The sequence below is a fragment of the Drepanopeziza brunnea genome, assembly GCF_022702325.1.
Source record: "Drepanopeziza brunnea f. sp. 'multigermtubi' strain 214-2 chromosome Unknown ctg1, whole genome shotgun sequence".
Taxonomy (NCBI): Eukaryota; Fungi; Ascomycota; class Leotiomycetes; order Helotiales; family Drepanopezizaceae; genus Drepanopeziza; species Drepanopeziza brunnea.
The window spans coordinates 4,385,424-4,404,869 of NW_027094064.1; the positions used below are offsets into that span (position 1 = coordinate 4,385,424).

At 50.6% G+C, this 19,446-nt stretch overlaps 4 protein-coding genes across 5 annotated transcripts; 2 read left to right on the forward strand and 2 right to left on the reverse strand.

Moving 5' to 3' along the window:
• Positions 1-1,089: 1,089 nt before the first annotated feature.
• L3040_000825 (uncharacterized protein) lies at positions 1,090-6,236 on the reverse strand (the record flags this gene model as incomplete). The annotated part of the gene is made up of 3 exons (XM_066155327.1): positions 1,090-2,808; positions 2,859-3,131; positions 3,183-6,236. 3 exons carry the CDS (start codon positions 6,234-6,236, stop codon positions 1,090-1,092), a joined length of 5,046 nt encoding a protein of 1,681 aa, XP_066013357.1.
• Positions 6,237-8,800: 2,564 nt separating this feature from the next.
• L3040_000826 (uncharacterized protein) lies at positions 8,801-10,015 on the reverse strand (the record flags this gene model as incomplete). The annotated part of the gene is made up of 1 exon (XM_007288078.2): positions 8,801-10,015. One exon carries the CDS (start codon positions 10,013-10,015, stop codon positions 8,801-8,803), a length of 1,215 nt encoding a protein of 404 aa, XP_007288140.2.
• Positions 10,016-11,410: 1,395 nt separating this feature from the next.
• L3040_000827 (uncharacterized protein) lies at positions 11,411-15,607 on the forward strand (the record flags this gene model as incomplete). Of its 2 annotated transcripts, XM_007288077.2 has the most annotated exons (4): positions 11,411-11,948; positions 12,002-12,431; positions 12,479-12,505; positions 12,559-15,607. In XM_007288077.2, the coding sequence occupies 4 exons, from the start codon at positions 11,411-11,413 to the stop codon at positions 15,605-15,607; spliced, it is 4,044 nt and encodes a 1,347-aa protein (XP_007288139.2). The 2 variants fall into 2 exon arrangements, with proteins under 2 accessions (XP_007288139.2, XP_066013358.1); XM_066155328.1 differs by lacking the exon at positions 11,411-11,948 and having other exon boundaries at positions 12,190-12,431.
• Positions 15,608-17,077: 1,470 nt separating this feature from the next.
• L3040_000828 (uncharacterized protein) lies at positions 17,078-19,236 on the forward strand (the record flags this gene model as incomplete). The annotated part of the gene is made up of 3 exons (XM_007288076.2): positions 17,078-17,448; positions 17,533-18,740; positions 18,809-19,236. 3 exons carry the CDS (start codon positions 17,078-17,080, stop codon positions 19,234-19,236), a joined length of 2,007 nt encoding a protein of 668 aa, XP_007288138.2.
• Positions 19,237-19,446: the final 210 nt, after the last annotated feature.

Below are 19,446 nucleotides of genomic sequence, written 5' to 3' on the forward strand. Positions count from 1 at the left end.
GGCTAGCTCAATGGTTAGAGCGTGTGGCTTTTACTAAGGAACTTAGCAAAAGGGATGAACAATCCACTGAAAAAAACCTCAAGGCTCCGAGTTCGAGTCTCGGGTCGGGCTCAATCCCCGATTGTGTGTGCGTTTCATTTTTTATTTGTCTGAGTATGTATGATATATATCTTTGTATATATATATATATATATATTTTTGGCCGGTGTTTGTCCTCTCTCTGGCTGGCTGGCTCTGGAGCTTCATCTTTTTTTTTTCTTTTTTTCTTTTTCTTTTTCTTTCTGGGATGGGGAGGTGGGTAGGTGGGGAGGTAGGTAGGTAGGTAGGTGAGGTGCGGGGGGAAATGCCGCCCCCTCTGTCTCTACTCTCCCTCTTTGCCACATTACTAATAATAATAAATAAAGAAAAAAAAAAGGTTTTAAACTACTCCTATCGCACGTATCTACTGAATGATCGTCGATCATGGCTGGATAGCTAGATAACTGGATGGATGGATGGATGGCTGGCTGGTCGGATGGATAGAAAGACAAATACGGACTCTCTCTCCGATGGTATGTGTCATGATGATCGCTTTTTTGGTCGTCGAATGTGGTGTCATTGTGGTGTCATCACGTCCACCCGCCTTCTGCTGCTACTCTATCCATCGCCACCCATCGCCACCCGTCGCTACCCGTTCCTTGTCCCTTGTTTCCCCAGGGCTCGGGTGCTTCAAGATCTATTGACCGGTAGTCTTGCAAAGCATTGCAAGATGGATTCGAGGCCGTGTTTCTTTCCTACATGGAGAGGTGTTTTTTTTCACTTGCCCAACATTCGCAAACTAGTATCGAAGTTACATGGAGTAGGTATAACAAATAAACAAGCACGAAATACAGTCAAAGAGTAAAGAAGACATCTATTACCAATCATTTATGCAATCAGATAATGTCCCCTTTCTGCTCTCCTCGCACTACCCCGTGCGCTGCAACTGCAATGTACTAGTCATTCCCCCCCCCCCGCGCTCCCCCTTCCCCCCAGAAAAGTAAATCAACCAAATCCACTCCTATACTCCTCTTTGATGTTCAAAAATTTGCAACCTCACAACCGTACTAACTACCGCTGACTATCTGGCTGACTCGCGTCCAAAACTTTTTGCATTTCCTCCATATCTGTAATCGTTTCGTTGAACACAAGAGACAACTCGGTCACAACAATGTCGCGATTATACTCGCCCCGCATCCTCCACAGCGTGTCCATCAACTCCCTATTAATCTGCTCCAGCTGCTCAATTGAGCATCCGCTCGATCCCGCTACCAGTCGCTCGTGGAGCTCCTCAACGAACTTCTCACTGAAGATCATGTCTTTCTGGGACGACCCTTGCGAGGATGTCGGCCCAGTAGGCGAGTCGTTGAGGAGATTGGCGATATTCTGAGGATGAGACCGGGAGACAGGCATGCGGGGTCCCGAGTTGAAGGCTGGCACTGCAGGGGTCTGAGAGGGCTGACTCCCAGAACTGGGCGTCTGGGACAGTGGATTTGGGCCGAGATGTCCACGGTGCATGGCGTGAGCTTGAGAGTGAAGCCATTCTTCGCTGCTGCTAGTGTCGCCTTGCGTGTTACGCTGGGTATCTGGTAAGTCAGAGTCGGCCACGGTTCCTACGACTGGGCTGGAGGAATTGTTGTTGCCAAGCCCATTCGTAGCTTGAGTGCTCCAACCCTCCGACGTTTTCTTTCCTGAAGTGGTTGTCGAAGCGTAATTGACAATATCGGCAGGCGATGTGCCCTGAGAGATCTCATGAAAGATAGAGCGTTGGGAGACCTGCGTGTTGCGTCGAGGTGGCCCACTAGTCATGCTTGGATGGTCTGGGAATTGTATATGCGAGGCTTCATCTGTCCCTCCCATATGAACATTATGAGGAGGTCCCGAGGATCCATTGTAGCCATGGAAGGGTCCCGAGGTAGCCGAGAAACCATTCGACAAGCCACTGGAGCCGCGGACAGGAGTGAATATCGTCGGTCGTTGTCCCGGCATCGGCTCGCCGTGTATTGGAGGTCTGGAAAGTTCCACCGAGGTTGGTCCAGGCCCAAAAATATCCGACTGTACGGTCGAGTTGAAGCCATTGTCTGCAGCCGCCGCCGCCGCCGCAGCAGCAGCTCGCTTCTTGTGCTTTTCTTCCCGCTCTTTCGCTCTTTCCAACTGTCGATGATATACGTTCTCGCAGTCTGCAAAGGCTGGCGAGAGCTCAATGTTAGCTATGTCGACTTCCACATTAGCAAGCAGCTCGTTTGCCTTTAGTGCCCGCTCCTTGTCCCCAATATGCTTCGCGTCTTTGGCCAGGGATCTGATATCCGCCAGAAAGTCCTTCGGGCGCGCATAAAAGCCGTTGGACAAACGCTCTTCAATAGTCGTGGTCTCCAAGTTGTAGTAGAACGTGCCAGTTGAAGTTTCACGAAGCCCCTGAACGCCGTCTTTGTCTGTGGCCAGCTCATAGGGTCGTAATTGAGGAATATCTGGGCGGACCCAATCGGGATCCTTCTCGTCATATAGATACTGGATTGCACTTTGCGGGATGACAGGCGTTCGAAATTTCTTGTACTTTCTGTGAATCTGGTCCATGATGGGTTGGATCTGAACTTTCAACAGGTTCAAAAGCTGGTGGTCTCTTTTCTTTAGGGCTTTGATTTCGTCTTTGGTCGGAACCTTTGGCGGGGGCGGCGGAGCTATCTGCAAGACTTCCAACTTTCTCTTCTTACGGTTCAATGGGTCCGGGAAGTCCTTCGGTGCCTTTCTCACATAGCCCGCAATCGTGGAGAAAAACTCGATTCGAGATTCCTAGGCCTTGTCAGCTCGACCAGCACAAGATGGGGCACCACAGCACTTACTCTTGACGGACGCTCGATGACGTATCGATTTTTTTTGGAAAAGCCGAAAAGATTTTGCAGCATGAGTGGATCGAGTTTTTCTATAGTGTTGTCCGTGATACCGAGTACGAGTACAGGGTCGGTAGGCGGGATGGCGCGCAGCATACCAAGGAATGTGGTTATGACAGCAGGGCCGACAGTTGCGTACCAGGTATCAACTCCCGGTAAGTAGATAACGCTGGGCTTGTGTCGCTTCACTTCTGCGAACAGTTGAACGATTGCAGCTTCCGGGGACTGTTCACCGAGTCAGCAAGGGTGGAACACGGCCGAGCGGCAACAACTTACTCTCGCGGAATCGCTGAAAATGGTAGGGAGGTCAAAACTCTGCACATGAAGTCCTTCGAAATGGTTCAAGATACCACCACCAATATATGACTGGCCCATGCCAGGTTGACCACTGATGAGGAGTCTTGGGCGGAATACGCGCGACTTCTCGAAATCTTGCTGCAGGGTCTCTCGTCCAAATCCGTGATCTTCATCCTCATATTGTTCGAACATTGCTTCTTGTAGAGCGGTGGTCTTCTTCTTGATGGGAATCAATCCATCCAGAATCTGCTCGATCTCCTTGAGTTGATGTCGAAGAAGTGGCTCAATAGCTTTGGGCAGCGGTGCTGCGCCGGAGGAGGTTGATCGCTCGGAGGATGGAATCATTTTCTTGACAGAAAGCATGAAATCTTTGGCAGTGACCTTGATCTTGTCCTGATCCACCAAGAGTTTCTCATTGGAAGAGTATATCTGGGGGTAAGTACGCTGGATAGCATTCAGGGCTGCTTCTGTGCACAAAGCACGAAGATCGGCACCTCCATAGCCTTTGGTGACATGAGCCAACGAAGTTTTGAACTTGTCGTCGATACCCCAGTCCTTGGTATGAATGTTGAGAATCGACTTTCGGGCCTCAATGTCAGGGAGAGGAAAGTAAAACTCTCTGTCGAAGCGTCCAGGTCTTCTCAGAGCAGGGTCGATGTTATCAGGTCGATTGGTAGCACCAATAACAATAACCTGACCTCGACCGTCCATACCATCCATCAGAGCCAGCAGAGTAGACACTATTGATGCATGGATTTGTTCTTGCTTACTCGATCGCACAGGCGCAAGTCCATCGATCTCATCAAAGAAGATGATACTTGGCTGGGTCTTTCTAGCTTCCTCAAACAAGAGCCGTAGTTGTCTTTCGGCTTCGCCAACCCACTTACTCAGCGCATCGGCTCCTTTGCGCATGTAGAAAGTGATCTTTCGCCCACCAGCCCCAACACTTGCTGCAAGAGCTCTCGCGAGAAGGGTCTTTCCAGTACCGGGAGGCCCGTGGAACAAGACGCCTCGAGGCGGAGTGACATGGAATTTCAGGAAAAGCTCGGGATACAGAAGAGGCATCTGGACCATTTCTTTGAGCTGGTCGATATGCCCTTCCAGACCGCCAATCTTGCTGAAGTCGACGTTTTGGTCAACACCAAGAGGGTCAGCATCCGCCAAAGCCTTTTGGCTCTTGACCTTTCCAAGGTTTGCTGGGGTCCCATGCGCCATAGCGTCCGCGTTGTTCGTCTGACCAAGTCCCGGAAGTAGTCCCGGAGGGAATGCAGAAGTTGGAGTCATACCCACATTGCCTCCAACCCCAGAAGGTCTCTGTATCGTTTCGTCGTCACTGCTGTCTGAATCAACACCGCCAGCAGCTCCTGTTCCCCAGGGTCCACCAATGACCGGGACTGGACCACCCCCGCCTCCGAACGGCCCAAATGTAGTGTAAAGATTTCGCTCCCAAGGTTGACTGGCACCACTACGACCGCCTTTCACTCTTCTTGTAGGGGATGGAGCAGTTTCAGCGCCATCCTCGTCGGCAGCGTAGATCTGGTCCATGGGTTTTATGCTATAGTCCACTTGCTTTCGGGCCCGGCCCGGACGGGCCGCGTACTCAATTTCGGACGCTGCCCTGGTTACTCGCCTCTTCTTCGATTTAGTAAGCTCTGCCAATTCCTCGTCAATCTCATCAACGTCAATCGGCTCATCAACTTCAGACGCGGAACTACCCCGTCTCCGAGAGTTGGACTTTGATTTCGTTTGGCCACCACGCCTTCCTCTTCGACCAGAGCCTGAGTCGGATCCATCATCTTTCTTTGCTTTCCTAGGGGAGGCGTCGGACGCCGAAAGCTCGTCCTCTGCAGGGTCATCTTCAGGTTCAAAGTCGCTGCTCGCCTCCGCTCCGTTCTTTCTTTTTTTCGACTTGGATCCACGGGTCAAACGTCGAGTTCCCCCTTCTGGTCGTTCTGTTGTAGCCTCCTCGACTGTCTCAACGGGAGACGAATTAGCAAGACCAGCACGCGAGCCCCGGGCACGACCTGTACGAGTAACGGGCATATCGTCTTCCTGGTCTTCGTCCTCCTCGGTAGGAGCTACAGGTTCGGCTTGAGGTTCGTCGTTGGCAAGCTCGTCCACATTGTCTTGCTCCATGACCGCGTCAGCTTCGTCTTGTTCATCAGTCCCGGCAATTTCGGTCGCCATGGTGGTGGTTGCTACACCTTCCTGTTCGTGAGAGCTGGTCTCGTGAATTTCCTCTTTGATCGTCGAAGCTGGCTGTTTCAAACCCTTGGAACCTCGAGTTCTCCGATTTATGGGTTCAGGGCTGTGACCTTCGCGGATAATGTGATTTCCGGATGCTGACAAGGATATTTGTTCGTCCCCCTCTTCTGTTTGTGCCCTGGTTTGACGCGTGAGTCCGGCGGATCTTGGTTCTGTGCTTCCTCTTCCGCGTGTGCGTGCAGCACTAGTAGCCCTGCTGGTGCGAGTTAATGAAGCTAGAGGTGTGCCTCGAGAGGTCCCAAATTTTAGCTTTATAATCTTCGACGGGGCCTTTTCTTTGGGAAGCTTTTTCACAGGCTCGTCGCCGGAATCCTCGATTCCTTCCTCCGGCTCTTCTTCAACAATCTTTCGCCGCTTGCTTTGGGGTTTCTTCCTGGGTTCGTCATCCGACTCCGAGAGCGTGTCTCCAATATTATCTGTGATATCACTCTTGCTGTCTTCCTCGTAGTTGACCGTCTTCCTGGTAGCCTTTCGAACCGCACGACCAGTTTTCTCGTTCATTTCCACCTCCTCCTCGTCCTCATCGTCTTCTGAAAATGAATCTTCTTCTAACAAGCTATCCTCAACATCGTCATCTGTGACGTCGGAGCCCTTGTATTTTGATCGCTTTGTGTTCTTCTTCTTGGATACACCGCCACCTGCATGGCGCTTCGAGGAGGTTTTTCGAGATTTCTTGGGCGAACTTCTCGCTTCGCCAGGGTCGAAGTCGGTATCATTCGAGTCGGACTTGTTTGGGTCAAACTGCTCGTGCTTGCGCTTCGCTGGCATGACTAGGGCGTGGTGGAGAGCAACTCGGTAGATGCTTAAATTTGAATCAGAGATGTGGACAATGTGCTTCGGTGTCGTTTGTCTGGAAATGCGCTTGCTCAAGCAGGATCGTGCGATTGCCGACGGTATGGGAAGCGCAAATTGGCGGATAATCGAAGCTTCAATTACGGCGCTGAAGCTTATGAGAGAGTGTTGAATTGTTGAATGGCGCGAAGGCGGTGCTGGTGGTAGTGGTGATGAGGAGGGAGCTTTGTTGTGAAGGTGAGCTTGGGATTCGATGCGCGTCACGCCAAAATGCCGCTAGACCTGCCGCTGCCAAGACTTTAAGCAACCACAATTGAATTAATCAATGTCGCGCCCTGACAGCCGTGAGGCAACAAGAAAGAGATTCCAACATCATATAAATTCCTTCGATGTTCCTCTGACGATCTGCCAGCTCTCGAAATGGCGCGGGACCATCTTCACGACACATGTCCCCGGTGATTTGGGCAGATCGGAACCGATTGAAAGGATGGCAACAGAGGTCACAAGAAAATAATGTTTCCAAGATGAAGCTCTTCCTCTTTTCAATACTGATGACGCTCAATATAAGCTTTATCTATTTATGGGAGCATTCCTGGATTGACAGCTGGGGGGAGAAACGTGACCAATTTTGATCAAGTGTGTCTACGAAGTAGGTTGATCATTCTTCTCTATTTCAGATCTACTATATGACTGGCCTATTCTGTTCTGACAATCTTCGAGGTTCCATGTTAAAAGTTGGATTCGTGGTTGATAGCATAATAATGACTTTGTTGCTATCCCTTCGGCTCCCAACGCCTCCGCCGGACGGGTTACCTATCCACAATGTTCTCTCGTATATAGATATATATATTTCAGCACCTTGTTACAGTCATTACTACTACTCCTTATCTATAATCCCACTAAATTGTATTCAAGGCTGCTGGATACAAACTCCAACGCTACTTTATTGTTTGTATCAAACTCACGTGGGGATGGAGGCGCTACCCGACCTCGCCTCGCAAACCCAAACCTCATCTTTACTTTCACGGCATTCCTGGCGAATCAATCATCTTACCTCTCTACCGACCATGAGACAGAATCCCTTGACAGGGTTTGATATGTGGTGACCATGGAAGCCGAAGTCCACCGAGCATCTAGGAGTTCGAGAGGAGCTCAGGGAGGTTGTACAAATTACTTCGCAGAATTAGTGTCTGTGATCTTGGAATATATGCTCGGGTGGACAATACCAGTGCTAAAACCAGAAACTCGGGCATCCCCTTCTGGGTGTTTCTGGGTGCCTTCTTTTGGATGTCTTAAACCCTCTTTTTTACTCAATTCAGAATTCTTGGCTTTTGATGTAGCCTCTTCTCTAAGAATATTCTTTTGCTATTTTATCTTATCATCTCATTCTTATGTGGTGCTCCTTCGATATCTGCTATGGCCCACGATGAATTGCAGTACAAGTTCGGTACTAATGGCAATGCCATCGACCTGACCAGTAGGTGGAAGCCAGGTCCCTGAACAACTTCAATTCGATATCCTCTTGAGGATAGTCAAAAGTGGCTTGACTGGCTTGGGTCACTTCTCCCTTCCTCACATCGTGTTCATCTTGGAGCTGACCGTGTCTCGCGCAGGTGAAAAGAATTGAATTCCTCGGAGGTGCATACGCTTGGTAACATCTTTGCTTTTGGCGGAGTCGCAGCCTACTCTTCCGCAGACCTGCAAACTGGCACTACAACAGCCTCCTTCTTGGTATCAACACTACAGAGACCCAGATACTCTGCTCGGAGAGCTCGCTGGCAACTGCAGGCGGCATCATCTACAGCGCCTCGAGCAAAGACTACGTCCTCTGGGTCAACGCCAATGCCCCTGGCTACCCCTTTTTCACAAGCAAGAGCCCAATTAGTGGTTTTTCAAGAGTCCAATCCGAGCCGAATTGGCTTTCAACCAGAAGGTCCATTCATGGCTGTTAATTTCGGTTGTCGTGTTAGCGACTGCGTAGAGTACCTTGTTTGTTCTCTGCAGAACCTTACATTGGTAGTGGGCGATGTAATAAACACAATTTTATGGGAGGCCGGAACGACGCGAAAGGTAAAAAGAACGGGCATTCCTTCTTTACGTTTCATACTTACAAGAGAGATGACTCCTCCGTTACAGAAATTGGGCCAGGAGATCAAGTAATATGCTATGATAAAATAATACTCCATGGGATAAACTTATACAGGAAAATTGACATCAGCTATATTCAGCATGCAGCATCGTAAGGTCATCAAATAGTATCTGGGATCTACTTAATCCTCAAGCATGTACTTCACGTATAATCATTGCAACAAATGGATCATACTACCAGCTAGCGGACTCGTTCACTTCATAGTATGCTCCACGGAAAATCAGAAACCTCCAAGGTTCGTGATTTGAAGCCAAATGCACGTAGTTATGGCACTAACTAGCTCTAGCTTATCTCTTTCATTTCTGGACATTGACATCCCGCGGAATAGAGAGCATTGCTCCGAATGTCTTCGGTCTATCCCAAGCAGTCAAACTTCACACCTTCGTTGTAATCAGAGCATCTGAGCCAGCTTCTCACCAGGTTCATAATCACAGAACCCAGCACCCTCACCATCCCTATCCAACAAATAACTAAACCTCTCCCCCATGCCAGCAACCTTCAGGTAGCCCGGCACATCCTCGTTCCCCTCCACCTTGTCGTACAATTCATCGCTCCGATCCCACAAATCCTTTCCGTTCCTCACACGATCAACAATCCTCGCCTCATCTAGATACTCTGCAGTATTGTACTCGGTGTGAGAGAAACTCCGCACCTTTACCAGCATCTCGGACAGAGTTGAAAAGCAGTAGCTGCAGTGCCAGGCTGCGTTGTATAGGTCCTGATCCCCACCCTCAAAGTCGATGACGGAGACGCCGACGTCGCCGCGCAGGTCGTTGGGGAGGATGGTGCTGTCGAGACCGGTGTAGGTAGTTGCTTGCGGGTGAGCCCATTCCTCGCCTCGGTGCAGCCATTGGAAGCTGTAGTAGTAGAATTTGCTTCGCAGGGTAAGGCGTCGCGGGAATTGGCAGTTGTAGAGAAGAGTCAGGGTCTCAGGGCGAGGTATCTCGTCGACATCGGACACGAGGATAACGTCTCCAACGTTCGGGGCCTGCACGCCGGACAGGTTTGGAAAGACTTGGGTGAACATGGCGTTCCGCTGAAAAGCCTCCTTGTCCCAAGCTCCGCGGGTGACCGTGGTATTCTCAAGATCCAAGACGTGATAGATGATCTTGTGGCGGAAGGCTTCAAAACGGGGCCAGTTCTCTGCAAGGCTGAGGTTTTTGGGGAGACCGGTGAAAGTTGTCGCGGACTCGAGAACAACGAAGAAGTCGATATGATTCTGGAGAGTGTGGAGACGGATCTCCAGCCAGTCGAGCTCGGTGTTGATCATGAAGAGATCGTAGATCTTGCGACGAGGCTCGCGAAGGGGGTATACTTTCCAGCCGTGAGAGCGGCAGTACTTGGACGGCGAGGCCATGTAAGGAGTGGCGGAGAGAGAGAGACCGTTGTCCAGAGGCTTGAGCTTGTTGGCAGAGCTGGTTCGGAATCGCTCGAAGCTAGCGTCGCTCTCAGTGATGGCATTGCTTGCACGAGCAAAGACGTATTGCTTCGAGACGTAGAAGAGAGTGAACAAGGAGAGAACGCAAAGAGCAAGAACTCTTGCGTATCTGCGCTTCAGTACAAATAAAGGGCTCCATCTGCTCATTGCATAGCTTGCCAACGCCATTGTGTCGTTTTAGGAAGTCGAACTTCGGACAGCTGTCGAGCGCGGGGAGAAAACCAGATAGAAGAAAAAAAAACTATCGATAAATCCTTTAGTAAGATCGTAATATTGTTCACAAAGAAATTCGTTTACTAGTAGAAAAGCTCGGACTACAATCCACGTGGATTCCGCGTTGCGATTGAGCTGGGTCATCGTCGTTATCCGGGGTTGTTGGTCAACTATCAGGTCAACTATTTACTAGCCTGCGAAGCATTTCACCAGGTTCTTCTTACTACCAGAGATACTAGAATAGATAATATATATTGAATTCATAGTAGTGGTAGGTTAGTCTATGATCCGGAGCCATAACATATGATATGATCTAGCTTCAAATTGATCTTGTTTATCCAGGGCACTTAAGCGAGAATGTAAATTTTGGCTCTGCAGTGTTACCAATACCAGATAACAATCTCACAATAACTTCCAATCGCAATGATATACACTGTTCTCCAGCATCGAGATATACAGCCCGAAGATTTATTCTGCCGCATTGTAGAGGTTGGGGTTGCGAGTGTTGAGCTCCAGCATAGTATACCCAACAATGGCCTGTAAAAAATAAATCTGACAGTCTTAAATCGTGACCGGAGACTTCAGCAGCGATCCAGGAGCACATACTTCATTATATTTCCTTACCCTATAGCCTTGGAAATAGTATGTGCTTGTGAGCACGTGATGTATCGTTTCTAAGGGGATCCCCACTTTCAACCGAGGGCTTCTTCCACAGGCACAACGTTCTTTTCCCAACCTTCTTACAAAATTTAAAGATCGTCGATGACCAATTGAGCCCTTGGATCTTTATTCAGCTTCAAGCACCTCCATTAAGTACTTATGGCCGAATGAAAAATTCTCAAGGGCCAGTGCTTATTATATCACTCACCGACTCATTGACATCATTGAAACCAAAATGTCGATATATAGAGTCGAGGGAGGAGAGACGTACTATACTCTTCCCAATACACTAGAAGCGCCCAAATATGGGGGAGGTTTTCAATCCTGTGAAAGGATCTGGGTTCGTGAATGCGATCCCATGTACTACTTGTCAGCTGGCATAATTGACCAACTCCTCAGAACCCTATCAATGCCCAATTCTCACCCTGTGCAATCCCATACATTGCAGCTATCCCAGCAGCAATAGCAGTAGTAATCCTGCTCGGTCTCATCTTCCAGCTTCTTCCTCTCAGACATGTGAGTCCAAGATGGCTTCGGAGTTTTGCCCAAGAGCCAGAGCTGCTATCGCAGCGAGTCAACTCCGTCCGGAAAAGATATCTGGGATGGAAGACTATTGCTCTATTTGTAATTTCCCTTGCTGGCCTTGGTTTCCAGACATGGAGCGTATTTTGCCACGAACTACAGCTGCTGATGGTTTATCCTGCCGCGGCATGGGCTGTGGCTTGTCTTCTGCTTGTTATATACCGGCCTGCAAAGACACCAAAAGCGCTACTTACGCTGTACTGCAGTTTGGCCACCTCACAGCTCATTATCATCGTTGATGGAACTTCTCAATTGAAGCCTCATGGTATCCCAGTCGCTCTTTCCATCCTCTCAGCATTGGGAGCAGTCATCGTTGTTCTACTGATGCCTCTTCGGCACCCCCTTCGCGATAGCTCTGATATAAGTGTACCTTTTTCAGAACCCGCTTTCGAGCTGCGGAGCCCAGAAGACAACCTCTCACTATGGCAGTTCATGAGCGTATCTTGGATGGCTCCGCTCATCAAGATGGGAAACAAGCGACAACTAAACGACGAAGACGTGTGGAGCTTGGGCTATGAGTTCAAGCATCGAATGTTGCATGACGAGTTCAGAGAATTGCAGGGGTCAGTGCTGAGCAGGTTGATTCAGGCCAATGGATTGGACTTGTTTATCATTTCAATGCTGAGTATCATTGAGCTAGTGGCAAGTGCGTGCTACCAGTGCCTCGTACCAAGTATTCCTTGCTAATACTTCCTGCAGACTTCTCGGCACCTGTACTCTTACAGGAAATTTTGCTGAGCATGGAATATCATGGCGCTCCTAGACGAGCGGCACTGAACTATGCCTTGCTCTCCCTGGTCGTAAGACTGGTTTCGAGTCAATCTGGCGTCTTTACGCTATGGTATGGACGGCGAACATACGAAAGATCGCGGGGAGAGTTGATCACCATGTTATACGAGAAGACACTGTCACGCAAGGTGGTTAGCGTCAGCAGCAAGACGAAAGCCATCATCGAGGTCGAGCCGGAGAGCATTCCGAAAGGAAGAGCGAGCCGTGCGGACCAATCACTGCCAGAAAGGTTAAAGGATATCATCCTGAAGCCTTATCGATGGATGAGGGGTAATTCCAAGAAGAAGGCAGACAAGTCGGAAGATCTTGCATCGATGGGTAAAATTATGAATCTGATGAGGTACTTCGTTTACTTCTGCTCGTTTCCTTGAGGCTAATCAAAGACAGGTTCGATGCATACGAGGTCGCTCAGCGGTAGGCTATTGATCATCAGAAATTACGAAGTTCTGGGCTAATATCATATGAAGCTTCTGGGAATTCTCATCCCTAGTCTCTCAACCCCTCAGTCTAGTTTTCGCAGTTGTTCTTATTTGGAGAATCCTTGGCTGGCCTTGCTTGATCGGAGTCACCGCCGTTCTGTTCGCCCAAGTCATCAATGCCTTGATCGCCAAAGCGGTCCTCTACTTTGAGAGGGAACGCCGCGTAGCAACAGATACCAAGCTCCACAAGATCTCACAGCTGGTCGATGCCATTCGTCATCTCCGATACTACGGGTGGCAAGATGTGTGGCTGACAAGGATTATGAAAGCCAGACAAAATGAGTTAAGGCTTCGCGTTATCACTGCTCTGTGGCGAGTCGTCATCTCGTTTACAAATGAGTTCGCCAGTGGACTATTTCCCGTTATGGCATTCTGGGCATACACAGTTCTGTCCGGAAAGTCTTTGAGAGTTGATGTTGCTTTTCCAGCCCTGCAACTTTTCAGCATGCTCGAGTCTAGCTTGAGAGAGGTGCCAAACTTGATCACTGTACTCTTGAATGCAAGAGTCTCCATCGGACGTTTGGAGGAGTTCATGAACGAACCAGACAAAGAAGAAGCAACCTTTACCCCAAGCACCAAGATCGAAATGAAGCATGCATCTTTCGCTTGGCCAGGAGCCCAGGAGCCAGTCCTGTGCGACATCAATCTTTCATTTTCATCAGGCCTGACCGTCATTTGCGGAGAAGTTGGCGCAGGAAAAACGGCACTTCTCCAAGCATTATTGGGTGAGCTTGATCAGCTTGATGGAGAATACCATCGTACCAATGAGATGGTCGGCTACTGCGGACAGACACCGTGGCTACAGAGTATGAGTATCAGGGAGAATATTCTCTTCTCCGCACCCTACGAAGAAGCCCGTTACAAGCAAGTCTTGGAAGCTTGTGCTCTGATCCCAGACATGGCGAACTTCAAGCATGGCGATCTCTCTATGATTGGAGAGAACGGTATTGGACTATCGGGGGGCCAAAAAGCCCGCGTATCTCTGGCACGAGCTGTCTACTCAAGAGCCAATGTTCTGCTCCTCGATGACCCTCTCTCAGCACTTGATCACCAGACAGCTGAATATATCGTCCGAAAGTGTTTAGCTGGTCCGCTATTGAAAGGTCGGACTACAATTCTGGTTACGCACCGAACAGAACTATGCATCGGGATGGCAGCACAAGCCATCCAGATTACAGACGGCCGGGCGACACTTCTTGATCCCAAAACTATCCCGTTCGCGGATCTGCACCGTGTGAAGTCTTCTGACTCGGCAATTGAAGATAAGGGAAACGAGGGGCCGAACCAAGCAGCAGTCCCTGACAAGTTTATCGAAGACGAATATCGAGCTCACGGAGGCGTCCAGGCTTCGGTCTACTGGGAATATATCAAAGCCGGGAAGCTGAAATGGTGGTTCGTCCTCATTTGTCTTCTCGTGGTAGGTCGAGTTGTGGAGATCGGCAAGACTTGGTTCCTGAAGCAATGGGGGGAAGCTTACGGAGATCCAATCGAGCAAGTTTCAGGAGAGCCGCTTGGAGACCTGCCGTCTCCTGAGAATGACATTAAGCCTTGGCTCGTGGGGTTCTTCATCGTCGCCGTGGCCCAGTCTGTTGCCTATGCAATCACGAACGGATTTATGATCGTCATTATTTACAAGGCTGGGAAGGACTTGTTCGAGAGAGTCATGACCAAAGTCACTCATGCCACTTTCCGCTTCTACGATGTCACTCCTGTCGGACGACTCATGAACCGTCTCACTTCCGACATCAACACCGTGGATGGAAATATCAGTGCCCAGTTCCAATACGTCGCTCTCCTATCCATATCTTGGGTCTCGTCGGTCGTCGTCATTGGTTCTGTCACTCCGCTGTTCCTCATCTTCGCAGTTGCTCTCACAATTGCGTTCGTAATCATATTCAGGCATTTCCTCCCAACGTCTCAAAGCCTTCGTCGCCTCGAGATGGTCTCCCTTACCCCGCTCATCTCCAACTTTGGGGCTCTCACCGATGGATTGACGACCATCCGAGCCTTCGCAGCATCGTCTCGATTTCAGGATCGCGTGATCATGGTCACAGATAACTTCCAGAAGATGGACCACTTCTACTGGAGTCTTCAGGCCTGGCTGATGTATCGTTTCGACACGCTATCAGCCGGCTCGACTTTCATGCTCACAGTCTTAGCACTGTACACGGATGTCTCAGCAGGCCTTACAGCCTTCGTCCTCACCGCCGCAGCAACATTCGTTCGTTCAACTCATGCTCTATGCAGACAGTACGGCCAACTACAAATGGACTTCGTCGCCGTCGAGCGTGTCGTCGAGCTCCTCCACCTCGAGCAAGAACCTCCCGGAAAGATCGCCCCGCCCGCATCGTGGCCCTTATACGGCAGTGACATCGTCTTTGAGGATGTCACAATCCAATATGCACCGCACCTGGACCCGGCTCTCTCCAACATCTCGCTCACTATCAAAGGAGGCTGCACCACTGCCCTGATCGGCCGCACCGGGTCCGGAAAGAGTACTCTCGCACTGGCACTTCTCGCCACCACTCTCCCCATCACGGGGCGAATTTTGATCGACGGCATCGACATCTCCACCGTCGAGCTGCAGGCCCTCCGGAAGCGCGTCACCTTCCTCGCCCAAGAACCCGTCCTCTTCCCCGGCACCATGCGGCAGAACCTCGACCCGCTGGAGGAATACAGCGACGTGGAGTGCTCCACCGTGCTGTCGAAGATCGCATCCCGTCACGAATGGACCCTCGACGCGCACATCGATACCGGGGGGAAGAACCTGTCGCAAGGACAGAGACAGCTCGTCGGGCTGGCGCGAGCGCTGCTGCGGCGGAGTCCGATTGTGGTGATGGATGAGGCGACGGCGAGTATCGATCGCGAGACGGCGATGAGGATCCAGCGGATCTTGCGGGAGGAGATGCGGGAGAGTACCGTGGTCACGATTGCGCACCGGATTGAGGCGGTGAGTGCGGCGAAATACTGCGTTGTGCTTGCGAAGGGGAAGGTTGTTGCGGAGGGACCGGCTGGGGAGGTTCGGGGGCTGGAATGACATGAATGAATGACGCTGGTCAGTGGTCAGCGAGAGGATGGGTGAAGATACATGGATGTGAAAAAGGCGTGGTCTCGCATCTATCTATGCATTCTGATCACTCACGGAGTACCTACTATATCCAACGACAACCATCCAAACAATCCAAAGAATATGGTTGTCACACGAGCTGGCAACTGTGAGCGTCAGGTGATTTGAATAATTCTCCACCTCTTGGACAGATGGATAGATAGATAGATCCCTTGCCTTCCCTGCAGATCCGGGCCCTATATTCTCTCACACCAATCAGCAGATTGCCCTTGAAAAAAAAAAAAAAAAAAAAAAAAAAAAAAACTTGACCCCATCCGTCCTCACGTGAGAGGAAATCCAAAACCGGCATGGTGACCTCCGCCCCACGATTCACGCTCGAGCCCCTGCCCTCCACATTCCCGAGTCATGCACCGGGCTCTTGTTCTTGCTCTTGTCCCTGTTCTTGGCTCAGGGCATCAAGCACACAGCCAAGACGGGATTGGGGCGGGGTGGAGGCTTTCCAAGTGGTACGAGAAATACGAGAAATACGAGAAATGCTTAACTTGATGACCACCAGTACTACGTACAACACCTGCTACTGTATCGGTATCTACCTCTCTATCCCAGGCGAGGTTTCTTGGGTGAGAGCAGACGATGGAAGTTTAGGGGATGATGACGTAGGGAGGTAGGTAGGTAGGTAGGTAGGTAGGTTGGTAATTAGATAATTAGGTAATTAAGGTAGTTAGGGTGGTAGATAAGTCGATTAAAACCCAACAACTTCCTCTCCGGTTGCCCTGTTGCGCTTGCTGGCGGCTGAATGGGTGGGTTGTTGGTTTTCCTTTGAGTAGTAGTGGGAGTATTATTGGGAGAGGGGGAAGTGGAATTGCCCACCGCTCTTCTCTCCTCTTCTCCCCTCTTCTTTTCTCGTTGCTTCTTTCTCTCTGGGCCGCCGCTTGCAGTGGATCCATATGGGACTACTTACCTACTAACCCACTAACCCACCCAACTAACTAAGCCCCGCTAAGAGTGATTTTCTTGTGGAGAGACTTTACTTGGTGGCTGACGTCATGACGTACTGTTTACCTACGTTACCCACGCTTTGTTTGGTTACTCCATTCTTGCGACATCTCGGCTCCGAAGTTCCAAATTTTCTTCTTGAATAGGGTTATTCTAGTCGTCTGTTAACCTCCCCAAGCTATTTACTCGTCCACCGAAAAAAAACTACCTAAGGACTTCAAGCGTCCGACGGCGCTCGACTAGCACGACAACCAACGAGTATCGTCGAGTGGCATTTTTTTCCCCCCATGTATATATAAGCCCAGCCCCGGCCCGTAACATGCACTCAACATTTATCCTGTATGGAAATATTTGAGCTTCAAGATTCATCTCTCCGGAGATCTCTGCGCTTACCAACTTCCATCTCCCTGGATATCGCGACCTCAGTAACCGTCGTCACACACAATGGGGACTTCGGATGGAAATATCGGGGTACCCCTTCCCATGGGCGAGCGCGAGCGCGAGCACGACACCATGAACGAGAAACAAATCAACGAGTCAGAAACGTCGTCGGCCACACACGGGGACAAGTACGACATCCCCCCCGGAGGAGAGAAACCCGACACCGATGCCGCGACCAAGACAAAGCCCAAGCCTAGATCTCAAAAGCATGCGGCCTTTACAGGCGACAACCAGATATTCACACCGTCGACCAAAAATCTGGATGGCGAGGATCTGCCGGATGCAGAGAGGGTCGGAACCCACGACAAGAAGGAGTTGACAGAGGATGAATGCTATGACGAGCTGGGATTCTCCTTTCCGGAATGGAAGAAATGGTATGCATTCTATATCTATGCACTGACTGCCTGCCTGGCTCAGTATCCGCCCCTACCATTGCTGCTCATATTAACCATCTGTAGGATGATTCTTACCGTGATCTTCATGGTCCAGGTCTCCATGAACTTCAACACCAGTCTCTACTCCAACGCCATCCCGGGAATCCAGGAAGAATTTGGCGTCAGCGCGCAGGCTGCGCGAGTCGGTGCCATGATCTTCCTGGTCTTTTATGCTTTCGGGTGTGAGCTCTGGGCACCATGGAGCGAGGAGTTGGGGAGATGGCCGGTCCTCCAACTCTCCCTGCTTCTGGTCAACATCTGGCAAATCCCCGTCGCCCTGGCTCCAAACTTCGCGACCATTGTGGTGTGCCGAGCTCTCGGCGGTCTCTCCTCCGCCGGCGGATCGGTCACACTCGGTATGATTGCAGACATGTGGGAAGCGGATAACCAGCAGTACGCCGTGGCATTCGTCGTCTTCTCCTCGGTTGGTGGTTCGATCCTCGGCCCCATCGTTGGTGGATTCAGCGAAACCTATCTCAAGTGGCAATGGTCCATTTGGCTCCAATTGATCTTCGGCGGTTTCGTCCAGGCCCTCCACTTCTTCTGCGTCCCAGAGACAAGGAGTACCATCATGATGGACAAGATTGCGAAGAAGAGACGGAAGTCTGGCGTCGACACCAGGATCTATGGACCGAACGAGCTCGTGCCATACTCGGATAGATTCTCTGCCAAAGAGATCTTGGTCACCTGGATTCGGCCATTCAAGATGTTCTTGACGGAGCCTATCGTCCTCACCCTCTCTCTCCTGAGTGGCTTCAGCGATGCGCTCATCTTCATGTTCATCCAATCTTTCGGCTTGGTATATCATCAATGGGGTTTCAGCACTGTCCAAGTTGGTCTAACCTTCGTCGCTATCGGTGTGGGATACACGTTGGCCTGGTTCTCCTTCATCCCCGCGATCAAGCGAAATATCAAAGAGCGACAGGCCCACCCGGACGACGAGAAGGCGCAATACGAATCGCGTCTCTGGTGGTTGCTGTACACAGCTCCCTGCTTGCCAATCGGTCTCATTGGTTTTGCTTGGACGTCGACCGGCCCACCCATCCACTGGATCGGAAGCATGATTTTTGCCGGCATTGTCGGTGTCGCTAATTATTCGATTTACATGGCCACCATCGACTACATGATCTGTGCCTACGGTCCCTACTCTGCGTCCGCAACGGGCGGTAATGGATGGGCGAGAGATTTCCTGGCGGGTGTACTCACCATCCCCGCGACTCCTTTCTTCACGAGTAAGCAGCCCCCTCCCCCCAACATACCCATCCCCGCGAAAAAGAAAAGTCACTCACATCGTTCTTAGACCTCGGCAGCACCACTTCCAAGTCCCTCGCCTACGCCTCCACGATCCTCGCCTGCATCTCCTTCGTGCTCGTCCTGGCCGTCTACGTAATCTACTGGAAAGGGCCGGTCCTACGCAAACGTTCACCTTTCGCCCAGCAGCTCTCGGACGCCCGCGCCGAGCAGGAAACCCTCGGCCGCCGCCTCTCCAAGCTGCCCTCCTCCGACCAGGCCCAGCGCAGACCGACCACGCACCGCGAGCAGTCGTTCGTGCGCAGCCAGCAGGATCTTCGCCTGAGGCAGGCGATGGGCAGTCGGCAGCACAGCTACGTGGGCCAGAAGACGCCGAACCGGACGCCGGTCGCGAGCCGCAAGAATAGTCTGGTGGGAGCGGCGAGGAAGACGCCCGTGGCGAGTAGGAGGAACAGTATTGCGGATAGTGGGGCATGAGTGCGGACTTTGAAGAATTTTAAGCATATTTTATCTTTATTTTGGCTATCTGTGATCGTTGTTTCTCTCTCTTCCAATATGTGTATACATATATGTATGTATACACCTTTAGTAATACGAAAGAAATTGGTACATATATATATATATTGGATACTGGGTATAGATTCTTGGCTACTTACCGAATACTTACCGAATGTTGCCGTGGGCACG